This window comes from Penicillium manginii (genome assembly GCF_028828005.1).
Source record: "Penicillium manginii strain IBT 31320 chromosome Unknown utg000001l:1.0-3466041.0:1.0-3467806.0, whole genome shotgun sequence".
In the NCBI taxonomy this organism is placed as follows: Eukaryota; Fungi; Ascomycota; class Eurotiomycetes; order Eurotiales; family Aspergillaceae; genus Penicillium; species Penicillium manginii.
In genome coordinates this window covers 3,110,041-3,128,669 of record NW_026643102.1, presented here as the reverse complement: position 1 = coordinate 3,128,669, position 18,629 = coordinate 3,110,041, and the positions used below count along the sequence as shown (strand labels likewise).

At 47.8% G+C, this 18,629-nt stretch overlaps 8 protein-coding genes across 8 annotated transcripts; 3 read left to right on the top strand and 5 right to left on the bottom strand.

Moving 5' to 3' along the window:
• Nucleotides 1-189: 189 nt before the first annotated feature.
• Nucleotides 190-1,882, top strand: N7533_001155 (uncharacterized protein; the record flags this gene model as incomplete). Its single annotated transcript, XM_057097805.1, has 4 exons — nucleotides 190-466; nucleotides 543-674; nucleotides 730-1,032; nucleotides 1,095-1,882. 4 exons carry the CDS (start codon nucleotides 190-192, stop codon nucleotides 1,880-1,882), a joined length of 1,500 nt encoding a protein of 499 aa, XP_056966298.1.
• Nucleotides 1,883-5,221: 3,339 nt separating this feature from the next.
• N7533_001154 (glycosyltransferase) lies at nucleotides 5,222-6,767 on the top strand (the record flags this gene model as incomplete). The annotated part of the gene is made up of 3 exons (XM_057097804.1): nucleotides 5,222-5,754; nucleotides 5,811-6,428; nucleotides 6,503-6,767. 3 exons carry the CDS (start codon nucleotides 5,222-5,224, stop codon nucleotides 6,765-6,767), a joined length of 1,416 nt encoding a protein of 471 aa, XP_056966297.1.
• A 128-nt stretch (nucleotides 6,768-6,895) lies between these two features.
• N7533_001153 (uncharacterized protein) lies at nucleotides 6,896-7,301 on the bottom strand (the record flags this gene model as incomplete). The annotated part of the gene is made up of 2 exons (XM_057097803.1): nucleotides 6,896-7,141; nucleotides 7,254-7,301. 2 exons carry the CDS (start codon nucleotides 7,299-7,301, stop codon nucleotides 6,896-6,898), a joined length of 294 nt encoding a protein of 97 aa, XP_056966296.1.
• A 433-nt stretch (nucleotides 7,302-7,734) lies between these two features.
• N7533_001152 (sugar porter family MFS transporter) lies at nucleotides 7,735-9,419 on the bottom strand (the record flags this gene model as incomplete). Its single annotated transcript, XM_057097802.1, has 2 exons — nucleotides 7,735-9,114; nucleotides 9,174-9,419. The coding sequence occupies 2 exons, from the start codon at nucleotides 9,417-9,419 to the stop codon at nucleotides 7,735-7,737; spliced, it is 1,626 nt and encodes a 541-aa protein (XP_056966295.1).
• An 893-nt stretch (nucleotides 9,420-10,312) lies between these two features.
• On the bottom strand, nucleotides 10,313-12,757 carry N7533_001151 (uncharacterized protein; the record flags this gene model as incomplete). Its single annotated transcript, XM_057097801.1, has 2 exons — nucleotides 10,313-12,143; nucleotides 12,207-12,757. 2 exons carry the CDS (start codon nucleotides 12,755-12,757, stop codon nucleotides 10,313-10,315), a joined length of 2,382 nt encoding a protein of 793 aa, XP_056966294.1.
• A 461-nt stretch (nucleotides 12,758-13,218) lies between these two features.
• On the top strand, nucleotides 13,219-13,953 carry N7533_001150 (RraA family protein; the record flags this gene model as incomplete). Its single annotated transcript, XM_057097800.1, has 2 exons — nucleotides 13,219-13,272; nucleotides 13,327-13,953. 2 exons carry the CDS (start codon nucleotides 13,219-13,221, stop codon nucleotides 13,951-13,953), a joined length of 681 nt encoding a protein of 226 aa, XP_056966293.1.
• A 144-nt stretch (nucleotides 13,954-14,097) lies between these two features.
• N7533_001149 (uncharacterized protein) lies at nucleotides 14,098-16,822 on the bottom strand (the record flags this gene model as incomplete). The annotated part of the gene is made up of 6 exons (XM_057097799.1): nucleotides 14,098-14,291; nucleotides 14,370-15,340; nucleotides 15,397-15,983; nucleotides 16,043-16,535; nucleotides 16,592-16,689; nucleotides 16,742-16,822. 6 exons carry the CDS (start codon nucleotides 16,820-16,822, stop codon nucleotides 14,098-14,100), a joined length of 2,424 nt encoding a protein of 807 aa, XP_056966292.1.
• A 514-nt stretch (nucleotides 16,823-17,336) lies between these two features.
• N7533_001148 (uncharacterized protein) lies at nucleotides 17,337-18,362 on the bottom strand (the record flags this gene model as incomplete). The annotated part of the gene is made up of 3 exons (XM_057097798.1): nucleotides 17,337-17,438; nucleotides 17,496-18,218; nucleotides 18,279-18,362. 3 exons carry the CDS (start codon nucleotides 18,360-18,362, stop codon nucleotides 17,337-17,339), a joined length of 909 nt encoding a protein of 302 aa, XP_056966291.1.
• Nucleotides 18,363-18,629: the final 267 nt, after the last annotated feature.

Here is an 18,629-nt window from a genome sequence, read left to right as displayed (position 1 = left end):
TTGTGTTACAAATTAAAAAACAATCTCTTCGGGACTCGGCTGACATGAAGGGACCGAAAGACCGAATAGCGACGCCCCACCTCTTATAAATGGAGTTCCAAGACTCATCTTCGAAAGTCTACACGCTTTTTTAGAGATTAGCTTTCAACTCAAATCTATTTGAAGTGGAAGACCTTGCATGATTCCATCATGACATCGCGGATTTTACTTCAAAATGCAACCATCCTGGTCCCCTCGGGTCAACCAAACGACTATGTTAAGCCGCTGCGTGGCCATTCGTTGTTGATTGAGGACAAACGGATCTCCAAAATTGCGCCCACCATCGACCCACCTAGCGGTACTCAGATATTTGATTGTACTGGCAAAATAATATCACCTGGATTTATTGACACACACCACCATGTGTGGCAGACACAGCTTAAGGGTCGCCATGCTGATCAAACCCTACTAGAATACCTCCCCAATGGTACGTGACCCTTTAATGGCAGAAGAATGGTTTATTTTGGAAAATCATTTAGCTAAGCATCTCTTTTCTGAAACAGGGAACATGCAAAGCGCCAACTACATCCCGGAAGATGTATTTTGGGGTGAACTGGGAGGTTGTCTAGAGGCTTTGGATGCAGGAACAACAACCTTGGTTGATCATGCCCATGTCAACATTTCACCGGCCCATAGTGAGAGATACCTCTAAAATTTTCAGATACAAGGCGGAATTAACGATATTTCTAGCCACAAACGCGATTGAGGCTACGATAGCCTCTGGGATCCGATCGGTGTTTTGCTACGCGCCAACTGCCAAGACTCAGGATTGGACGCCCGAGATCACCATTAATGGAGGACTGCTAGACGACTGGGTCATAGAGCAGTTCGAAAATCTTGGTGCTGCTGCCCCTTTTGGAGACGGACGAGTCCAAATGGGGTTCGCCTTTGATGGGTTTATGTTGCCACAAGATCAAGTGGTTTCCATTTACCACAAAGCTCGGAAGCTCGGGGCAAGAGTTATAACGACTCACTACGCTGGATTGTACTTTGGTGAGTTGAATCAAGGGATATATTGGGACCAACCTTGGAATATGCTGACCTTGTAATGATAGGCCCGGATTCGGTAGTCGATACTCTTGAGAGCTATGGGCTTTTGGGGCCAGATATCCTGCTCTCACATGCCACCAATTTGACGGCAAGTGATATCAGCAAGCTAAATCAAGCCCGAGCGTGGATATCAACGACCCCAGATACTGAGTTGCAAATGGGACATGGGAATATTGTCTGTTTTCGTGATGGTTGCACTGACATTTGCTCCTTGGGTATTGACTGCCACAGCAATAACTCAGCCGATATGGTTTCCCAAATGCGCCTAGCATTACAACATGAAAGAGCAGATCGCAACGAGGCGCTAATTGCGAAAGGAACATTTTCGCGCTCGTTGAATCTTCATGTTCAAGATGTCTTCCGACTAGGAACAATCCAGGGAGCTCGAGCAGTTCGCATGGAAGAGAACCTGGGTTCACTGACTGTCGGAAAACTCGCGGATATTGTCATATTCGACGGGGAAAGCCCCGGTATGGTTTGTGCCTCTGAACAGGATCCGGTCGCGGCTATTGTTCTTCATTCTTCGGTTAGGGACGTCGACATGGTCATCGTAGATGGTCAGATTCGCAAGCAGAATGGAAGGCTTCTTCCAGCTACGATTGCACCGAGCCTGCCTGAAGTGCATATCTTGCCTCAAATTGTCAACTGGAATCAGGTTGCGAAGAATTTGATTGCTAGCCGTAGCAGGATTCAAGAAGCAATTTCAAAATCGAATGCTACAGATCAGGAGCAACTCGTGGATTCATTCTTGAAACTCATACATGCCGGTGAAAACAAATTCGTCCGCTTATGAGATACTTTCTGATTTCAAGTTGAGAAGACAACCTTGGAAGTCATCAATATCGACCGATTTTCTATCCCCTGCCTGGCAACATAAGGCGGCCTTTCATATTCTGAATAATAGTGACACCGACTATTGTCATTTGGGAAGATAACATGGCAAACATTGGTAGATAATATATTATTTTTGAATCCGAAAGCATTTAAAAAAAAAAAATATCATCTGTAATCTGATTGTCAAGACAGTGTGAGCATGTTGATTCATGATCAGGTCAAAGCGACAAGAGTGCAGATACATTCAGCCTGTGATAAGTCATCTTGTTTCATGGCAATATAATATCGCGTCATGTTCCGCCGCGCACGAGGCCTTGGTATTAGAAGGCAGTGGAAAAGGAGAACCCTTGGCAGAAGAGTGGTGTCTCGGATTGGCAAAGCGGACCATGAGTACGGAGTAGTGAGGCCAACCACCTTTTAACTTGACACTAAATCAGAAAGAAGAAGAAGTAGAAACATCAAGGCACTTCGAATAAATAGCCTACAGTCTCGAAGTTTCAAGTTTGATCGGGTTCGATGATCTCACGCGAAAGGAATTTCAATGTAATCGAATCATGTGGCGGTAGGGAACGCCACTTGAAAAAAGAAAATAAAATTTTGTGGGGAGCTGAAACGCAAGACTAGCTGATGTGCAGTTCAAAATTGCATGCGGTGTCACCTCCTTGTCGTAATCTATGCACGTCGTCGATCGTATTGGAGACAAAAAACACACGTTGGAAGAACCATGTATTCCTTTGAGCGAATCTCATACAGTTACGGAGTACGGAGTGCGAAAAATTAAAAACAGTATTTTCGTGAACCTCGGGATATTTCAAGATTATCATGCATTGACAGCGTGCGAGGACAAACAAGCCTGGAAGATCCTGGCGAGTTTATCGGGATGTGATCAATCGCACACCCAATCAGATCGTAGAATGTCGCTATTTTTGAACGAGGACAATGGGGACAATGAGCAAATTATCTTCTTTGACTTGAAAATGTTATTCTTCAAAGATCGCGATCGGAAATTCCTAGCACATTTTCTAGCCTGCTTTTTGGAGATTTCGGAGTGCAAGGTATGTGTGTCGGGGCTTCACCAGCTCGCAAGACTTCGTCGGTCGCATGCAGGCAAGGGACACAGAAGTGATATCTATCTAGGTGGCTGCAGATACATCAAAAAATGGTATGTTCGAAATACATGTCAAAACCACAGTGGATAATCGCGGCAGAATTGCTTTTTTTCAAGTTCGATAGCGCTGAAAGCCGCCCGCTTCCTTTATTTGGCCACCATGCCGTCTTTTAAGAACGACGAATCCCTTTGGAGATAATGTATTCCTCAAATTGCCAGTTTACATCACCTAGCCATGTGGAAAAGCAAGAGTTTCCTGGACCGCAACTATTCGTCAATTCCACCTCCATCGATAAATGATCTTCGGTATGAAGTATATGGAGAGGAATCCCCCCCCAGTGGGAAACTACCCATTACATGAAGGCAGCGAGGCAGACCCAAAACAAATATTCCTGATTGTGTTTGCTTTGGCGTGTTTCCTCTTAGCAGGATCGATTTTAGTGACATACGTCGCACTTCTGATGTCAAACAGATCCGCCGTGGCGTGAAGGTAAGCTTGAACATTGCTCAGTCAGGTTGAATACCTAGGTACCTAATGTTCTTCTATCAACCTGTTCCATAACCAAGCTTTGACCTAACATGTGAAACCTTCCGTCCAGCCCGATGATGTTCTTAGTTATCCCTTGATATCAAAAATCACACCGTTTCCACAAAAGTGCCACCGCGGCCTGGCACCCGTTCGCTCGTTCATACGTTCGGGAATCGTTGGCATATTTTGATTGAAACTGAGGCAGTGTACTTGAAATCTTTACCGTGTTATTGCAACGAGCGATTCCTGCCCCTTTTATTGCAGAAAACCCCCGCATTCGCCCGGGAACGAGACCTCGGGGGTCTCGAGAGGCATAGCCCGATGTGGTGAAAATGAAAGTATACACATGGGGTAATTCTATCGAATTTATTCGGATAGAAGCTAGAAGCATGTGGGGAATATCACTGAGCTTCCAGACCACGCATGGTCTTTGGACTCCGTACATGGTGGTGGATCCCGCGTTGTACATATGCCACGAGCCCAAAATTTGTCATCTGGCTTCTGGAAGGACTGGGCCATTTCATGGGGTGTGGGGCCCCGAGAGAGTAATTTCAAACAGTTACCTAGGTATCTAGGTAGTTTTAAGGTAGTGATGAATGGTACATAGAATGTCGAAGACTCTCATGTCAAATTAATTGAGAATATATTGGGTGACATTGCCCATTGTTGAAACGATAGATAATAAATGATACCTCTGGTCGTCATTTCCGTGACGGTATCAGGGAAATGAAATCTACCGAGAACTGACTATTGCCCATAAAAGGCAAACGTTTGTGGGAATTCAGTATGGATAGGTTGTTGCTCCGAGGTCGATTGTACTACCCGCTGGTCTGGAGTCTGATGGTGACAATAACTCGGTCGCTGTTAGGGATTTCCTTCAAAACTCGTATAGTCTCGAAGTATATTGTATTCAATCGTAATGTTGAGAAAGCGAGATGGCTTTTATGGGAGGAGAGTCTTTTTTTTTCTTTTTTCTTTTTGCTCTGTTGAAAGAACGAGATATCTTTCGGCGTCCTGTCAGCGAGCTTAACCTGCCGGGCTGTGATTTCGGTGGCGATCGACCCACTTACCCACTTAATATCGTTAAATACGGTTCGTCTTGCCAAAAAATAGAGTTTCCGCGCTCAGACCAGGGTCCTGGCTCGGAGGGTTTGCCTATCCCTCACAATCCAACCCGAGACCGTACTCCAACCATTGTTTCGTGTCGCCTCAAAAATGAGCCCCTAACCCAGTGTTTCAATCCCACTCTAGCTTGTTTTATGGTAGAGTTAGAGCCTAAGCCTCGGTCGAAGAAGGAGTCTCGAAAGACAGACTCGGGTGGGCAAGAAAAAAAAGTCTGCCGAGCTGAAAGTTCAAATAGAAATGATCAACGCCGTAAATCAGCCCTTTAGTGATCCATGTGGCGGCCTCACCCACTGAAACATGACCAAAGTGGAGAATCGGATGGGGAAATCGGGCTCGCGGTCAATTATAAGCGTAATAAAAGGGAAAAGATGTTCGCGTAACCCTTCACATCGAACGAATGTAAGCCTACTGATCCCGTGGGGCGATCATTTATCTCGTCTTTCACAAATAGCTTAAAGTGCGTTGGCCCCCGCACAATTATTTGCGACACCCCTTTTGTATTTTTTATTTGAAGCGCTGCTTTTGGGCTGGTCACCATGGCTTCTTCGACTCTGAATATCTTGTTCCTCACAAACAGCGAATTGGGCCAATGCAATGTGGCTCTCGCCGTCGCGGAGGAGTTCTTGCGCAAGGGCGACTTCAAAGTTCATTTTGCTTCTTTCGCACCTGTTGCCGACGAGGTTCATAATTTGCACAAACGCGCCGGATGCGAAAACACCGCCCAATTCCACGAAATTCCCTCTCCATGCATGACCGACTTAGCGATTCGCAGCTGCGTCGGACTTCTGTTCCACAAGCCCGGCGTTAAGGGCGCGACACAGGGATTTGCCAAGGTTGGCCGGGCCATGGAGAGCTGGAGGCCTTCGGAGTATAAGCAAGCGTACGATGCTTGTGTCCATATCTTGGCTGAGCTTCAACCGGCCATGGTCGTCGTGGACCCAATTCTCCATGTTGGTATAGATGCGTGCCATGCCACGAAGACTCGGTTCACCGTGCTATGGCCTGTCCCAATCAAGGACGTGGTGGTCATAAATCAACCAAAGGCTGCAGTTCTTTGGAAGTATCCAGTGTAAGCCGCGACTGCCATCCGAATATGAATCTGCAGTTTCTAACGACTCCCCTTAGGACCGGATCTGGGTTTCCTTTCCCAGTGCCTTGGAAGCTCGTGCTTCACAACATGTACTTGATCTTGCGTGTCGTCATGACTCTGGCTTTCGGAAAGCCAGTACCCGACGAGGTAAAGGATGGAAAGAAGCCGGAAGGGCGCAGTCCATTTCCCCTCCCAAATGCATACGAAAAGGACGCCTTGCAGCTCACTCCCGCTTTCCCCGAATTGGACTTTCCCTTCGAGATACCGGATAATGTCGTTAGCTGCGGCCCCATTCTTCGAAAGTGTCGGCCGTTGTCTGAGCAGGACCCCGAAATGGATGCTTGGCTTCAAAAGCCTACAATTCTTATCAGTCTTGGGTCCCATGTAAAGCCAACCGAGAAGATTGCTGTTGACATGGCCAAGGGAATCGCAACAGTGCTATCCAAGCACCCGGATATCCAAGTTCTCTGGAAGCTGCGATATGACTGGGAGGGTTCATCGGCGTTCCAAAAAGTCCTAGGCTCACTCATTACCGCTGGATCGGTAAAGGTAGTTTCTTGGATTCAACCCGACATTATCTCCGTTCTGGAAACCGGGCGAATCGTTTCTTACGTGCATCATGGAGGAGCTAATTCGTATTTTGAGGCATGCAAGTATGTTGAAACCAGACCCAGTGAATCGGAATTCGTTCACGACTCAAACCATGGCTAACCTATCCATCTTACAGGGTCGGAGTTCCACAGGTCGTTCTGCCTCAATGGCTTGACACTTATGACTGTGCGACACGAGTGGAATGGTTGGGGATTGGAGTGAACGGAAGCCGAAAGGCAGCACCTGGTATCGACGCAACCGAATTCTCCAAAGCTCTCCTGCACGTCTTGAGCGACGATGGAATTCGAACGAAGTCCGCTGCAGTAGGACAGCTATGTGGGAAGACGGAAGGACGTGTCGTGGCTCATGATCAGATCGTCGAGTTTTGCTCGACAAAGTAGTTGCTATGGAAATTATTACGCATTGATAGATATACCCAATTTCATTCAATCATGTCGTCGTTATCGAGATTCCTTGAAACACGCCACATGCAGAGCGGAAAATATTTGCCTTCCGAATCTGGTCTCCTTTATGAAAGTTCCCTGAGGACTTGTTCGACATCGGAGCGCGCCTGCTGAAGAGCAGTATCGACTTGGCCATTGACATGCCGCGCTTTGACCTCATAATGAAGCTCCACCAGTTCTTTTGCTCGTTGAAGGTCCTTGTTCTTCTTGGATGTAATCGCATCCGTGGCGGTCGGGTCCGAGTGGGATGGCGAGGAAGTGTTAAGGGTCACCTGGTGGGCATTCAACAAAGCGAAAGCAGCATGATGATCCTATCAGGGGTCAGTTTGAGCTCATCTGCTTCAGCCAGGTTGACTGCGCCTGGACTTTTGGAGTTTCCAGGTGAAGGGTGAAGGCGATGATCGCGTGGTTGAAGGCACTTACACACACGCGCAAAGACGTGAGATCCGACAATATCTCGGCGACCTTCATTGACGCGTTTGGGTGAAATCGACAGGCTTGGCGGGGGCTCTAAGGTTGCGGAGGTGAAAACAAGACGAGAAAGTAGAGGTGGAGGTGGAGGTGGACAGGGTGAGCGGAAGTCTTGGCAGCCCACGGTCCGAGGTAAGGAGGCTTGATACTACTTACTCTCCACTCTTCCTTTCACGCGTTCGATTTTTTGTCATTCGAACAGTTCATTCATATGTCGTGTCAAAGAAAAATGTGACTAGGTATGACTGCCAGTGATTTTCTCTACTATTTACATCTACCAGTGGTAGCATAGAAATTCATAGCGCGCATAATACGGTTGGAATTTCATTGGCTAATTATCTTAGGGTGAAATCACAGCTGTTATGAATGAAGAACGCGAGAGTATAAAAGATATCCTCGTACTCAAGGGTCGTCCAGTTTGAGACCGATTTTTCTAGCCCTGTTTGCGCTCCTCTGCGGATATGTCTTCATGGTGTTCACTGCATGACGCTTTCTCCAAATCAACAACCCTCTCAGCAGCCTGCTGCTCAACAGTGGGAACTTTAGAAAAGCCAGTCTTATACCAAGGCAGGTAGAACAAATCTCCAGCACTCTCCATGCTTCGTCCCTTACATTCGGGAAAGCCAACGAAGACCCATAGAGTAGCACAGCCGGTGAAAGCGGCGAAGAGGGCAAACGGTCCCCAAGCGTGCATATCTTGGGTCATGCTTGGAAATCCACGCGTGATGCCAAAATTCAGCAAATTTTGATACATAAAGGAAATCGTCACTACCGTTCCGCGGGTCGAAGTCGGGCAGATCTCAGAGGCTGTAAGAGAAAAGACCGGGGCCCAGCCAAACGCATATCCAACGGCGAAGATGCAGATTGCAACGATTGCTACCCATGCAGCTGGTGATGGACTGCCTGATTTAGAGAGATCGGCGAGACCGAGATAAGCAGCAAGGTAGATCAAGCATCCAGTATTCATTGCGGAGCCGATAAGCAATAGCGGACGACGACCGAAACGATCGGTAAGATAGAATGCATAGAAAAGCATGCTAAATACCTTGATCATACCATAAATAGCTGAGAATAGAAGGACCTGGGCCGAATCCAGCCCGATGGATTTCAGGATAGTCGGCGCATAGTAAGTGATTGAGTTGCCGCCACTCATGATGAAGAATGTTTGGACGATCATCACGAATAAAAGCATCTTGCGGGTTGCGGAGTCTGTGACGCATGTGCTTAGGAGTGACTTTGTAGATTGCCAGGCAGATTGAGTCTCGGCATTTGCATCAACGCGGCCTCTGATTTCGTCGTATTCACGACTGAAGTAAGGGTCGGATTCTGGAAGGCCTCGAATTTTCAACAAACTATGTCTGGAAGCTTCTATTTGTCCCCTCATCATCAAATAACGGGGGCTTTCTGGGAAGAAGGGGTAGCCAATGAAGAGAACAATGGCGGGAATGAGCTGAAGGACTAACGTAGCCCGCCACTGCCAGCTGTTTTCGGGCGATATATGTTCGAATGAAGCGTAATTGATCCAGTAACTTCCAGCTACCCCACCCATGATATTGATATTGTAGAATGTCGTCATCATGCCACGCATTTCTGTGGGTGCGATCTCTGAAATATAGATGGGTCCAGCGGTCATCCCAAGACCGGAACCAATACCAGACATGACTCTCCCGACAAGGAGCTCAGCGAGAGAGCCGAAGTTGGCAGCCATCAAGATCGCACCGATAGAGTAAAAGATGGCGGCAGAAATAATGACGGACTTTCGACCGCGCCGTTCACCCAAGGGGCCGGACACCAAGACTCCAAGAATTTGTCCCTGTGAAGATGGGAAGTCAGCGAATTGGGCATCACAAAATATTCACACGGATAGCTTACGAGAAGCATCGAGGAGACGACCCATCCTGAATAACCAGATATCGTTTCCGAGGGAAGATCTGTCCATCCAAAGTCCCTGATGAAAGGCTTCAGGCTCATCGTGCCGGAGATGTTTGCTGTGTTGAAGCCGTGAAGACCACCACAATAAGAAGCCCAGATTGCAGCAAGCCAGACGTAGCCCCTGCGTGCTGGGAGAGGAACCTTTTTGAGGGCGTCGTTGGACCATCCTCCACCTGCAGCACCCATCTTTCGATGTCTGAAGTCTGGTAGCTGGTGAAATGAAGAAGGAAATCCCAAATCTGTAGATAATGAGTATAGAAGAACGACGAGCTCTCACATTCTGAAGAAGGTGAGAAGTGCTCTAGGAGGGTTTATATGAATCCCCAGTCACAGAAAATCGAGCTAGTACATAATAGCGACATCACACGGTGGGTGGCACGCTCCATCTCGAACGCTTTCTGTGGGGGAGAATTTGAACTAGGAGCAGCCCGAGCGGGTTGGAAACGGAAAGTTGTGGCGGCAAATTTAGTTGGTTGACGAATCCCCGGCACGGCATTGGTTTAGGCGGGCGTGGGGAATTAATCTGGGGTAGGGAGTATTCCGGGGGGGGCGGAGGGATCCGTGGGTGGCAATAGGGCTTCTAGGACCATTGGTAATTCTCTAATCAATAATTCTTAAAATTGCATTTTGGGCTTTCGGTGTGTATTAAAGGTTTTTTTTTTTTTTGGTTTATTTGACTCGTAGCCTTCGGATTTGAATCAATTCGTCTACTAGTATGGATATTCTATCCCCCACTGGTAGCTATTACTCTCTACTAGGACCATATTAAGAAGCTATTATATGGAATATTTTAATTTTAGAACCTGAGAGTTTGATCGAGAGCCAAGATCAGATTAGAAGAAGGTCCGGCATATGTGCACCATTCAGCACTCATCCTGATTTCTACTAGTACTAGATCATCCACGGTTAAAAGAGATGTGGAATGGGTCAGTACTACTACTACTACTACTACTACTAGTATTAATCAAGTGTTGTTGAACATTGAACTTCAAGTTTTGATATACCTAATCCAGGAATCATGATAGTTCGAGTGAAACTAAAGTACAGAATTTTGAAAATTGAACATCTCATCCATGGATCTACCTGCCAATTGTCTTGGTCTTTATATAATTCAGAGCGCTACCGGCCCGCAACCAAGCAAGCTGACCTTGGTGAAAGCTGTGGTTGAGCTGAGTCTCCCAGGTCGAGCCATCCTTGCTGGCTACCCTCATCGTGACGCACTTGCCGGGCTGGAGCTCACCCTCTTCAACTCCAATTAAGGAGATTCGATCTCCGTCCGCGATGCGATCGTAGTCCGCAAGGTCATCGAACGTAAGGGGGAGCATGCCCTGCTTCTTCAGATTCGTCTCATGGATACGAGCAAAAGAGCGTGCGATAATCGCCGTTCCTCCCAAAAAGCGTGGCTCAAGCGCTGCGTGTTCACGAGAACTGCCTTCGCCGTAGTTGTTATCTCCGATGATGCACCAGCGTACGCCCTGTTTCTGCATGTGACGGGCGACTTCTGGTACAACGTCTATATCCTCTGTCAGAGGATTTCTGGTGTGTCCAAGTAGTTGCGGATCATCAGGGAGGAAGGCATTTGTTGCCGTGGTAAGCATGTTGTTGCTGATATTCTCGAGATGACCGCGATATTTGTACCATGGCCCTGCAGGTGATATGTGGTCCGTAGTGCATTTTCCAGAGACTTTGATAAGAACCTCCATGTCTTTGGTACTACCGGGCTGCCACTTATCGAATGGCTTCAACAGCTGTAAACGATCCGATTTGGGATCAACGGAAACCGAAAAAGAGGACCCATCAGCGGGCGGTTCTTGGAAAGTTTCCAGGCCGGACTCGAAGCGCCGCGGCAGCTCCTCGGCATTTGGGGCCTCGAGTTTGAACGACGACTTGGATCCAATGATTTCGTCAGTAATTGGGTTGAAATCAAGTCGACCGGAGTAAGCGAAGGCTGTGACCATTTCTGGCGAGGTCACGAATGAATGGGTCGCAGGGTTGCTGTCATGTCGGCCGATGAAATTGCGGTTATAACTCGAAATGACGGAGTTCTTCTCTTTGCCCTTGACGTCCACATCTTTGCGGTCCCATGATCCAACACACGGTCCACACGAGCTACTCAGCACGACAGCACCGGCTTCCCTCAATTCATTCAGGATACCATCAGCTTCGGCTGTTGCGCGAATCTGCTCACTTCCCGGTGTCAACAGGAATGGAACCTTGAACTTGGAAGTACCAGCTGCCTTCGCTTGCCGGATAAGCTGTCTGCATTTATCGAGATCTTCGTAAGAACTATTTGTGCAGCTGCCAACCATAGCATGGCTCAAGTCAATTGGCCAGTCCTCTTCGGCGATGGAATTTTTGAGTTGTGATAGTGGATGGGCCAGGTCGGGTGTGAAAGGGCCATTAATGTGCGGTTCCAGGGTAGAGAGATCGATATCAATGATGCGATCATAGTATTGTTGAGATCCTTCATCGGCTGTGAGGAGGACGTCCCGGACGTTGTTGGCAGCCTGTGCCACGTAGTCGCGCTTGGTAGCTGCCAGGTAGCGGTCCATTGAAGGTGAATGAGGGAAGATGCAAGATGTAGAACCAATCTCTGCCGACATGTTGCAGATAGTAGCCATTGCGGTTGCTCCTAGTGTTTGAGTACCGGGTCCGAAGAACTCAATCACCGACCCCTTTCCGCCAGAAACTGTGAGAATGCCGGCTATCTTGCAAATAATATCCTTGGTTGACGCCCATCCTTGGAGCTGGCCTGTTAAATTGACACCAATAACCTTGGGAGCAACAAGTTCCCAAGGCATTCCGGACATAGCATCGACGGCATCGGCGCCTCCCACTCCAATACCAAGCATTCCTAGTCCTCCAGCATTCGGTGTGTGCGAATCAGTTCCGATGATCAATCCACCAGGCCTTTCAGAAGAAGAAGAATCAGCAAAAATCTTTTAGTGTTCGGAACAAAATAATATAACTTACATGCCGTAGTTCTCAAAAATCACAGTGTGAATGATGCCAGACCCAGGTTTCCAAAACCCAATACCGTATTTTCTTGACGCGCTGCTGAGAAAGTCGTACACCTCTGCATGTTCTGAAGAAGCTCGTTGTAGATCCTCTGTCGCGCCCTTCTCGGAAATAATAAGGTGGTCGCTGTGCACTGTCGTTGGGGTTCTCACACGCGGAAGACCGGCGCTGATGAATTGAAGCAGAGCCATAGTAGCAGTGGCATCGTGACAAGCAATGCGATCCGGTCGCAGCTCGAGTATAGTCTTTCCACGATCTATCTTTTCCAGATCCCACTCACGGCCTCCATCCATGATCAAGTGGCTATATAATAGCTTCTCGGTCAATGTCAACGGACGTTCTGATTGCTTCTTCAGGGTATCGAGGACCGCGAGTTGTTTGTTGTAGTCGACACCGAGGATCTTAGACGGAGACGTGCTAGAAGTTGCAAGCCTTCGCGGTTGTAAAAGCGAACATGTCTGTAGTCTCCGTGGTCTCTGCGCAATGCGCGATAAAGTTTGCGACATGCTGGCAGCTTGAGGTCAACACGATCGCAGAGTGCGCAGGCTGAACAACGCGGGGGGGGGCAGTTATAAAAAGGACTCGGGCCGAATTCAAGCAACCAATACGGAGATCTTCAATTTACAACATTTTTCGATCCACTAACTCCTGTTGTTCGCCGAGATCGCCACTTTCCCAAGGGTTGCGAGTCTTGCCTTCGATACTGGGCTGTTCCGGGTGGGTCTGGAGGGCTCCGCACCAATAAAATCGTCGGGATGACCGAAGTTGACCATCACAGCGAACTCGAACCGGTGCAAGGAGGGGATCTCCGCATAATAGGAATTGATTTTCATTATCATTTTATGAGGAGTAGTCAGGCCGAGTTACCCTGTCCACCACTTCTTTTTTCTAAAAAAAAACCCTGAACATTCGCCGATTTGTTTCCAGAACCATCACAACCAAAAAATCTTGATACCTTTCAACTCAAATGGCAACCAAAGCAAAGGCCGTCCAAGCATTGGGCAAATTCGCCTCCTGCGATGTAAGTTACTTTGATCTCCCAATACTGGAGCATATCTAAATGAATCTCGTTGAGATCGGAGACGCTCTCGTGAAGCTCGGAATCAAGCATGGCGGATACCTATCCGGTCTATCCATGTACAGCCCTCACCGTATGAGCGGACCATCCAAAATCTTTGGACCAGCCTATACAGTGCGTATGGTGCCAGCGGCTGATAAGATACTTTCAAATCCTCCATGCCACTTTGCCGACGCCATCCCGAAGGACAGTGTCGTTTTTGTCTCCCAGCCGAAGGGCTTGATCAGCGCATGCTGGGGAGGACTGATGAGTACTCGCGCCCAGAAGCTCGGAGCTGCTGGTGTGGTCATCGATGGTCGCTTCCGGGATATCGAGGAGCATCGTGCCTTGAATATGGGACTTTTTGCGCGTGGAATCAGTATTTTGGGATCTAACACTTTTACCCGGTCGTCCGAGCTCAACGTTCCAGTTGAGTATGATAATGCTGAGGTAAATGAGAAGGTGACCATCAACCCAGGTGATTATATCCTTGGTGATTGTGATGGCGTCGTTGCAATCCCACCTGATACCGTTGAAGAGTGCTTGCGTCTTTGCCAGGAGCGGTATGAGATTGATGAGAAGACCAGGGATTGTTTGGAAAATGGAGATGAGATGGGGCCAACCATCAAGAAGCTTAGGAAGTAAATGTTTTGTCGAGAATGTATAATACAAATACGCCATGGAAAGTTTCACATAGAGGCTAGTCTCCTGCTTATAACTGTAACTATAGAAGTCTTATTTGAAAATGTGACGTTGACAACTATTATCACCACCTCTGCGCGCAATAATCTAAAGAAATCCATTCCCTTGAAAATCGAAAGGTCCAGCGGAGTTTGAGAATGGATCCCAGCCCCAATCTTCATGTAAATAGTCCGCCATGAAATTTTCCATCGCAGCTTCAATTGTTGGGGGATCATAGTCTTGCAAGGGGTCCACAGACAGGGGAAGATCAATGTTGTCGAGTGATTGCTGGGCATTATTCACTAATCATATTAGCAAGGGTTTTCTCAAGAAAGATGCGGAACAAGATATTTGACCAGTATGAGGCTTCAACAACTTACTTATCCCAAATGACGGTTCCTGGTTGACCGAATCAAACTGATCGGTTTGAGGGTGTCCCTGGTCACTGTAGGCAATTCCCCGTTCCGTCTGATCTTTGCCCACGGTATACACACTAGTGTAGGACGGAGGTGGTTGTGAGGCTCCAGCCTGTGAGATATTAGGTCCTCTTTGTCTCTCGGATGAGGTACCAGGGTCGTGGATTTGAAGCTGCAGGCCATTGAAATGTTTGATGACCAAGTCAATCATCATCTCGAAGCTCTCCTTACCGCTGCGCACGGAAGGCCACCATTGGCTTCCGATGCTGAGGTGATTGGAACAAGTGCGCAGATCACGAAGTAGCCTTGCAAAGGGTATGGCGCGTTGTAAGTCTCGGGATGCACAGGCACAGTAGACGATGGTTGCTCCCGATGAGAATATTCCGTGGATGTTGCGCCAGTTATAATAGAGCATTTCTCGTTTACTAAGCGCGTCATAGATCTGCAAGCGTGTGCTGCAGCTCTCGTAGCATAATCTCAATGCCTCTTGATTTGGGCTCGGGAATGATTGCGATGGTTGGAAAAGCAGGCAGACTGCTGAATGATATAGCTGTTCATGTTTCAATTTCTGAAATTGAAATATGGTATTTTCTTCTGCATCCATATTGTTCAATGGGACAATCCGTTGGACCCCTTGGAGCCAGTCATCAAGATCGGACTTGATTCTTGCTTTTATTTCGGAGAGATTTGTTGGCCAGACAAAACTATGTGTGCGGGTCGGTAAGTGGTATAGAAGGAGCTTAATCTCTGAGATGTGTTGTTCTAATCGAAACCTTGAAATTGAGAGCTCCAGAAGTCTTGATGATGGTAGCTTGATGATCAAATCGCCCTCTGTCATCTTCATCATTTCTGCAATATCTGCTTCGTCCGGGGGTCGAATATCCAATGCTTCGTCTCTGATTCCAAGTGGGCGACCTTGAATAGTGGCTATCGACCTATTTATCACAATTAGCAGAGCTTTCTCCAAAGGCTAGTGTAGATTTATCCTTACCGATCCATGGAATACACGGTGTAGAAGATGAATCTCAACATAGTTCTTGCACAGCTTGGGATACTGGAGTCACTCGGTTCTCTTTGTAATCCGAGGTCTATACAGTGAGACATGGCAATATATATCAACGTCCAGATATTCATGCCAGCTGGTTCAATAAGGCTCTGGACAGCCAGCAATAAGACAGCCTGCAGAGACGGAACAGAAATTCCGGAGAAAATCTCCGATGCCGTACACATCGCCATACGCTGAAAGCGAGCTGGGGAATGGTCGTAATTCTTCTTCCGTGTCAAAACGGTTGCAGATAATGAGAATACCCCAAAAATATGGAATACAGCCGTGGGAAAAGAAATTGGGGTGCTTTCTCGGCCAGCGACGGTATCAATTTTACCGTTGTAGCCGAATGGTTGAACAGCATCAATCCAACCATTTTGATCCACAGATCCATTGTACCCTGCTTGAGCACACACATATAATGCATGATACGCGTTGATCAATGATGCAGGGTGGAGAAATGGATGATCTATATGGATGTTTTCGAAATAAACCTCAAGTAGAAGACACGCTTCTTCCGGGGATGGCAGTTCCTTTGAACGTCAGTATACATGCTTGATAGACTTAATCGCAGAGGGGTGGGGTTTGTTACCTTTCTCAGTTTGGTATAGAGAGACTCATAGATCTCGTCAGATATGCGCCGCGGGGTCAATCGACGTGCTTGAATTGCGGTCTGCTCTGATTGCTGCTCATTATCTAAGCCCATCAATTTAGCAAAAAGCAATCCTGAAGAGGATCCCAAGTAATGTTTCTGACGCGAATCGGATTGCAGTGAAAGCATGCCGAGGTCGATCGCTACGGATCGTGCCTTGGCGGAAAGCGGAGAGTCGGCATCTGAATCCATGGCCGAGTAAGAGCGCTTATTCGTGACTGGCTCCTCCAACGACTCCTGAATACTAGGCTCTGAGGTGTCTCTTTGAGTAGCAGAGGCCCTGGGGGCGACACTCGGGCCATCTGAAGACGTATTGAGCCTTTCGACAAAATCAGCATTCACCTGGGGTCCTTGCAACAAGTCAAAGTCAGGGCAAAGAGTGCCTATGTTTTGTTCAAGCCATTTGATGCGAGCACAGCATCTCACAGCAAAACTTTCACTCGTTAGAAACGTTGCTTTCGCGTGGCGATATTTGCAGACACCACTCACTCTCTAGGAATGGACAAGTCATTATTGCCGGTATGAACATCGATACATGGAACTCTTGCCCGAGCACAGTTACTGCAAGCAGGAATTCCACCATCGCACTCATAACATGGTCAGCAGTTTCTTGACACTATAATGGTCGCGGGTAGTCACCTTGGCTCGTTTCTGGCGACATCGGCGGCATGCCGAGCGGACTTTTCTCGGCGGTGCAACGCTGCCATCCTCGGAAGGCATATTGCCGGTAGTGGCGCCGGGGCTACCGAGGGTTTTTTATGAATGCTGTGCGATTCAAATTCGCGAAGACTCTAGAGAATGCAGATTGTGAGAGTTGAGAAGGGAAGGTTTCGTGCTGTGGGGAAAGGCTTGGCTCGCAGGCCGATTCTGGGGTACAGCGCGCATATGTATGGTGCCATAGGGAACCACGGATCTAGCCCTATTATCTTCTCCGTATCGGAAGTAAAAAAACGCCTTGGCATAGATTGATCCTCGTGTTCTTGAATTTTGACAGTTTTGACAATATTGGACTGAATCAGATCACGGATTGGGAGGTTTCCGAATCAAGGGATACCCATGTACTACTAGTAGTTCATCAAGACCTCGGGACCTTCCCAAGGGTTAGCTCTACATAATCACTGGTATATTAAGAAGTATTGGCCGACTCGAGTATCTACTAGGTCCAAAAAAAAAGAAAAACAAACGGAAACCCAGATTATTCTAATTATTTAGAAACATTGACCACTTCATCACACTACGAGTGTGCTTTATCTGTATCTTGGTATTTGGCCATCGATAACGTTCTCGTCCACTGAACAACGGCCTCGTAAATTGAAAAGCTAAGCGCACCCGAAACCTACAATTTTAGACGTTAGCAATAGTCAGAAACATGGCAAGGCTGGGATCTACGAACGCTTAACCGAACCAACCGTGGAGTAGTTCCTCTCCACAAAGCAGAGACACCTTCCTGCGTAATCACCGAACGGAAGCAATCCAGCGAGCCTCGATACCGCTGGTTTCCATCGACAGCCTGCAGTCGAGTTTTGACCGAATCAAATGGCATAGTCGCATAGACGGTGACCACGCCGGCCATAGCACCTGCGAGGACCGTACAGATTGATGCCGGCAAGGAATTCGCCTGCATTTTACTCAGGATGACATTGTAGCTCGTGAACCGCACCATCGCATTGGCAGATTGCTTCAATGTAACCGGGATCATACCCCGGTATATCCCCGGCAGACCTTCCTTCTTGACAATGGATAGGACTCCATGGCTAGTCGATCTGTACAGTTTCGGACCAGCACGATCGTCGATCATCTTTGTCTTGGTGGTCTCTCCGGGTGTTACCACGATAACTGCCTCTGCCACTCCGGCCAGCAAGCCAGCACCCATATTTCCTAGAGGCGTGACTTTCCCCTTCCCATCAGTCGGCATATACTGCTTGGCCGTGTCAAATGTGAAAAATCGTATGGCGGACTTAGAAGCATTGGACGCGCAGAAGACCCCGCTGCCAGTGTAAAGAGCGCGGACACCATGCTGTCGAACGGTGGATGTAAGGAGCTGTAAAAGCGACTGTTTCTGTGCACCACCGGGCTGAACGAGTTGTTGACGAGTTTTGAGATATTCTGTCGGATACTAAAGAATATCAAAGAAGTTAGTATGCACTTGTTCATTCATATTTCATGTCTTCCATACAGTGATCAAACTCTCAAGGCCACCGGCAGCGCCTCCGGCGAGTATAGATTGCCAGGGAGATACCTGCTGTTTTCCAGTCGACATGGTTTGAACTCAGCGCTGGATCTCAAGGCATCTTGTCAATGCCCAGGTTCATATGAGTCGGCATCATGACGAGCCTATCCAATGAGCGACTGTTTTGCTCATCTCTGCGATACGGATGGGAGCAGTCCGACATCGCGAATTCGCAATCGGGACAACCACGGTCTCGGAGGTGCGCAGCATATCCTTTCCTTTCGGAATGTCTCCGAGAAAAGGAGTAGGATCAGAATGGGAATTTCCAAGGAGAGGGTGGCCTTGGTCAAGATGCGT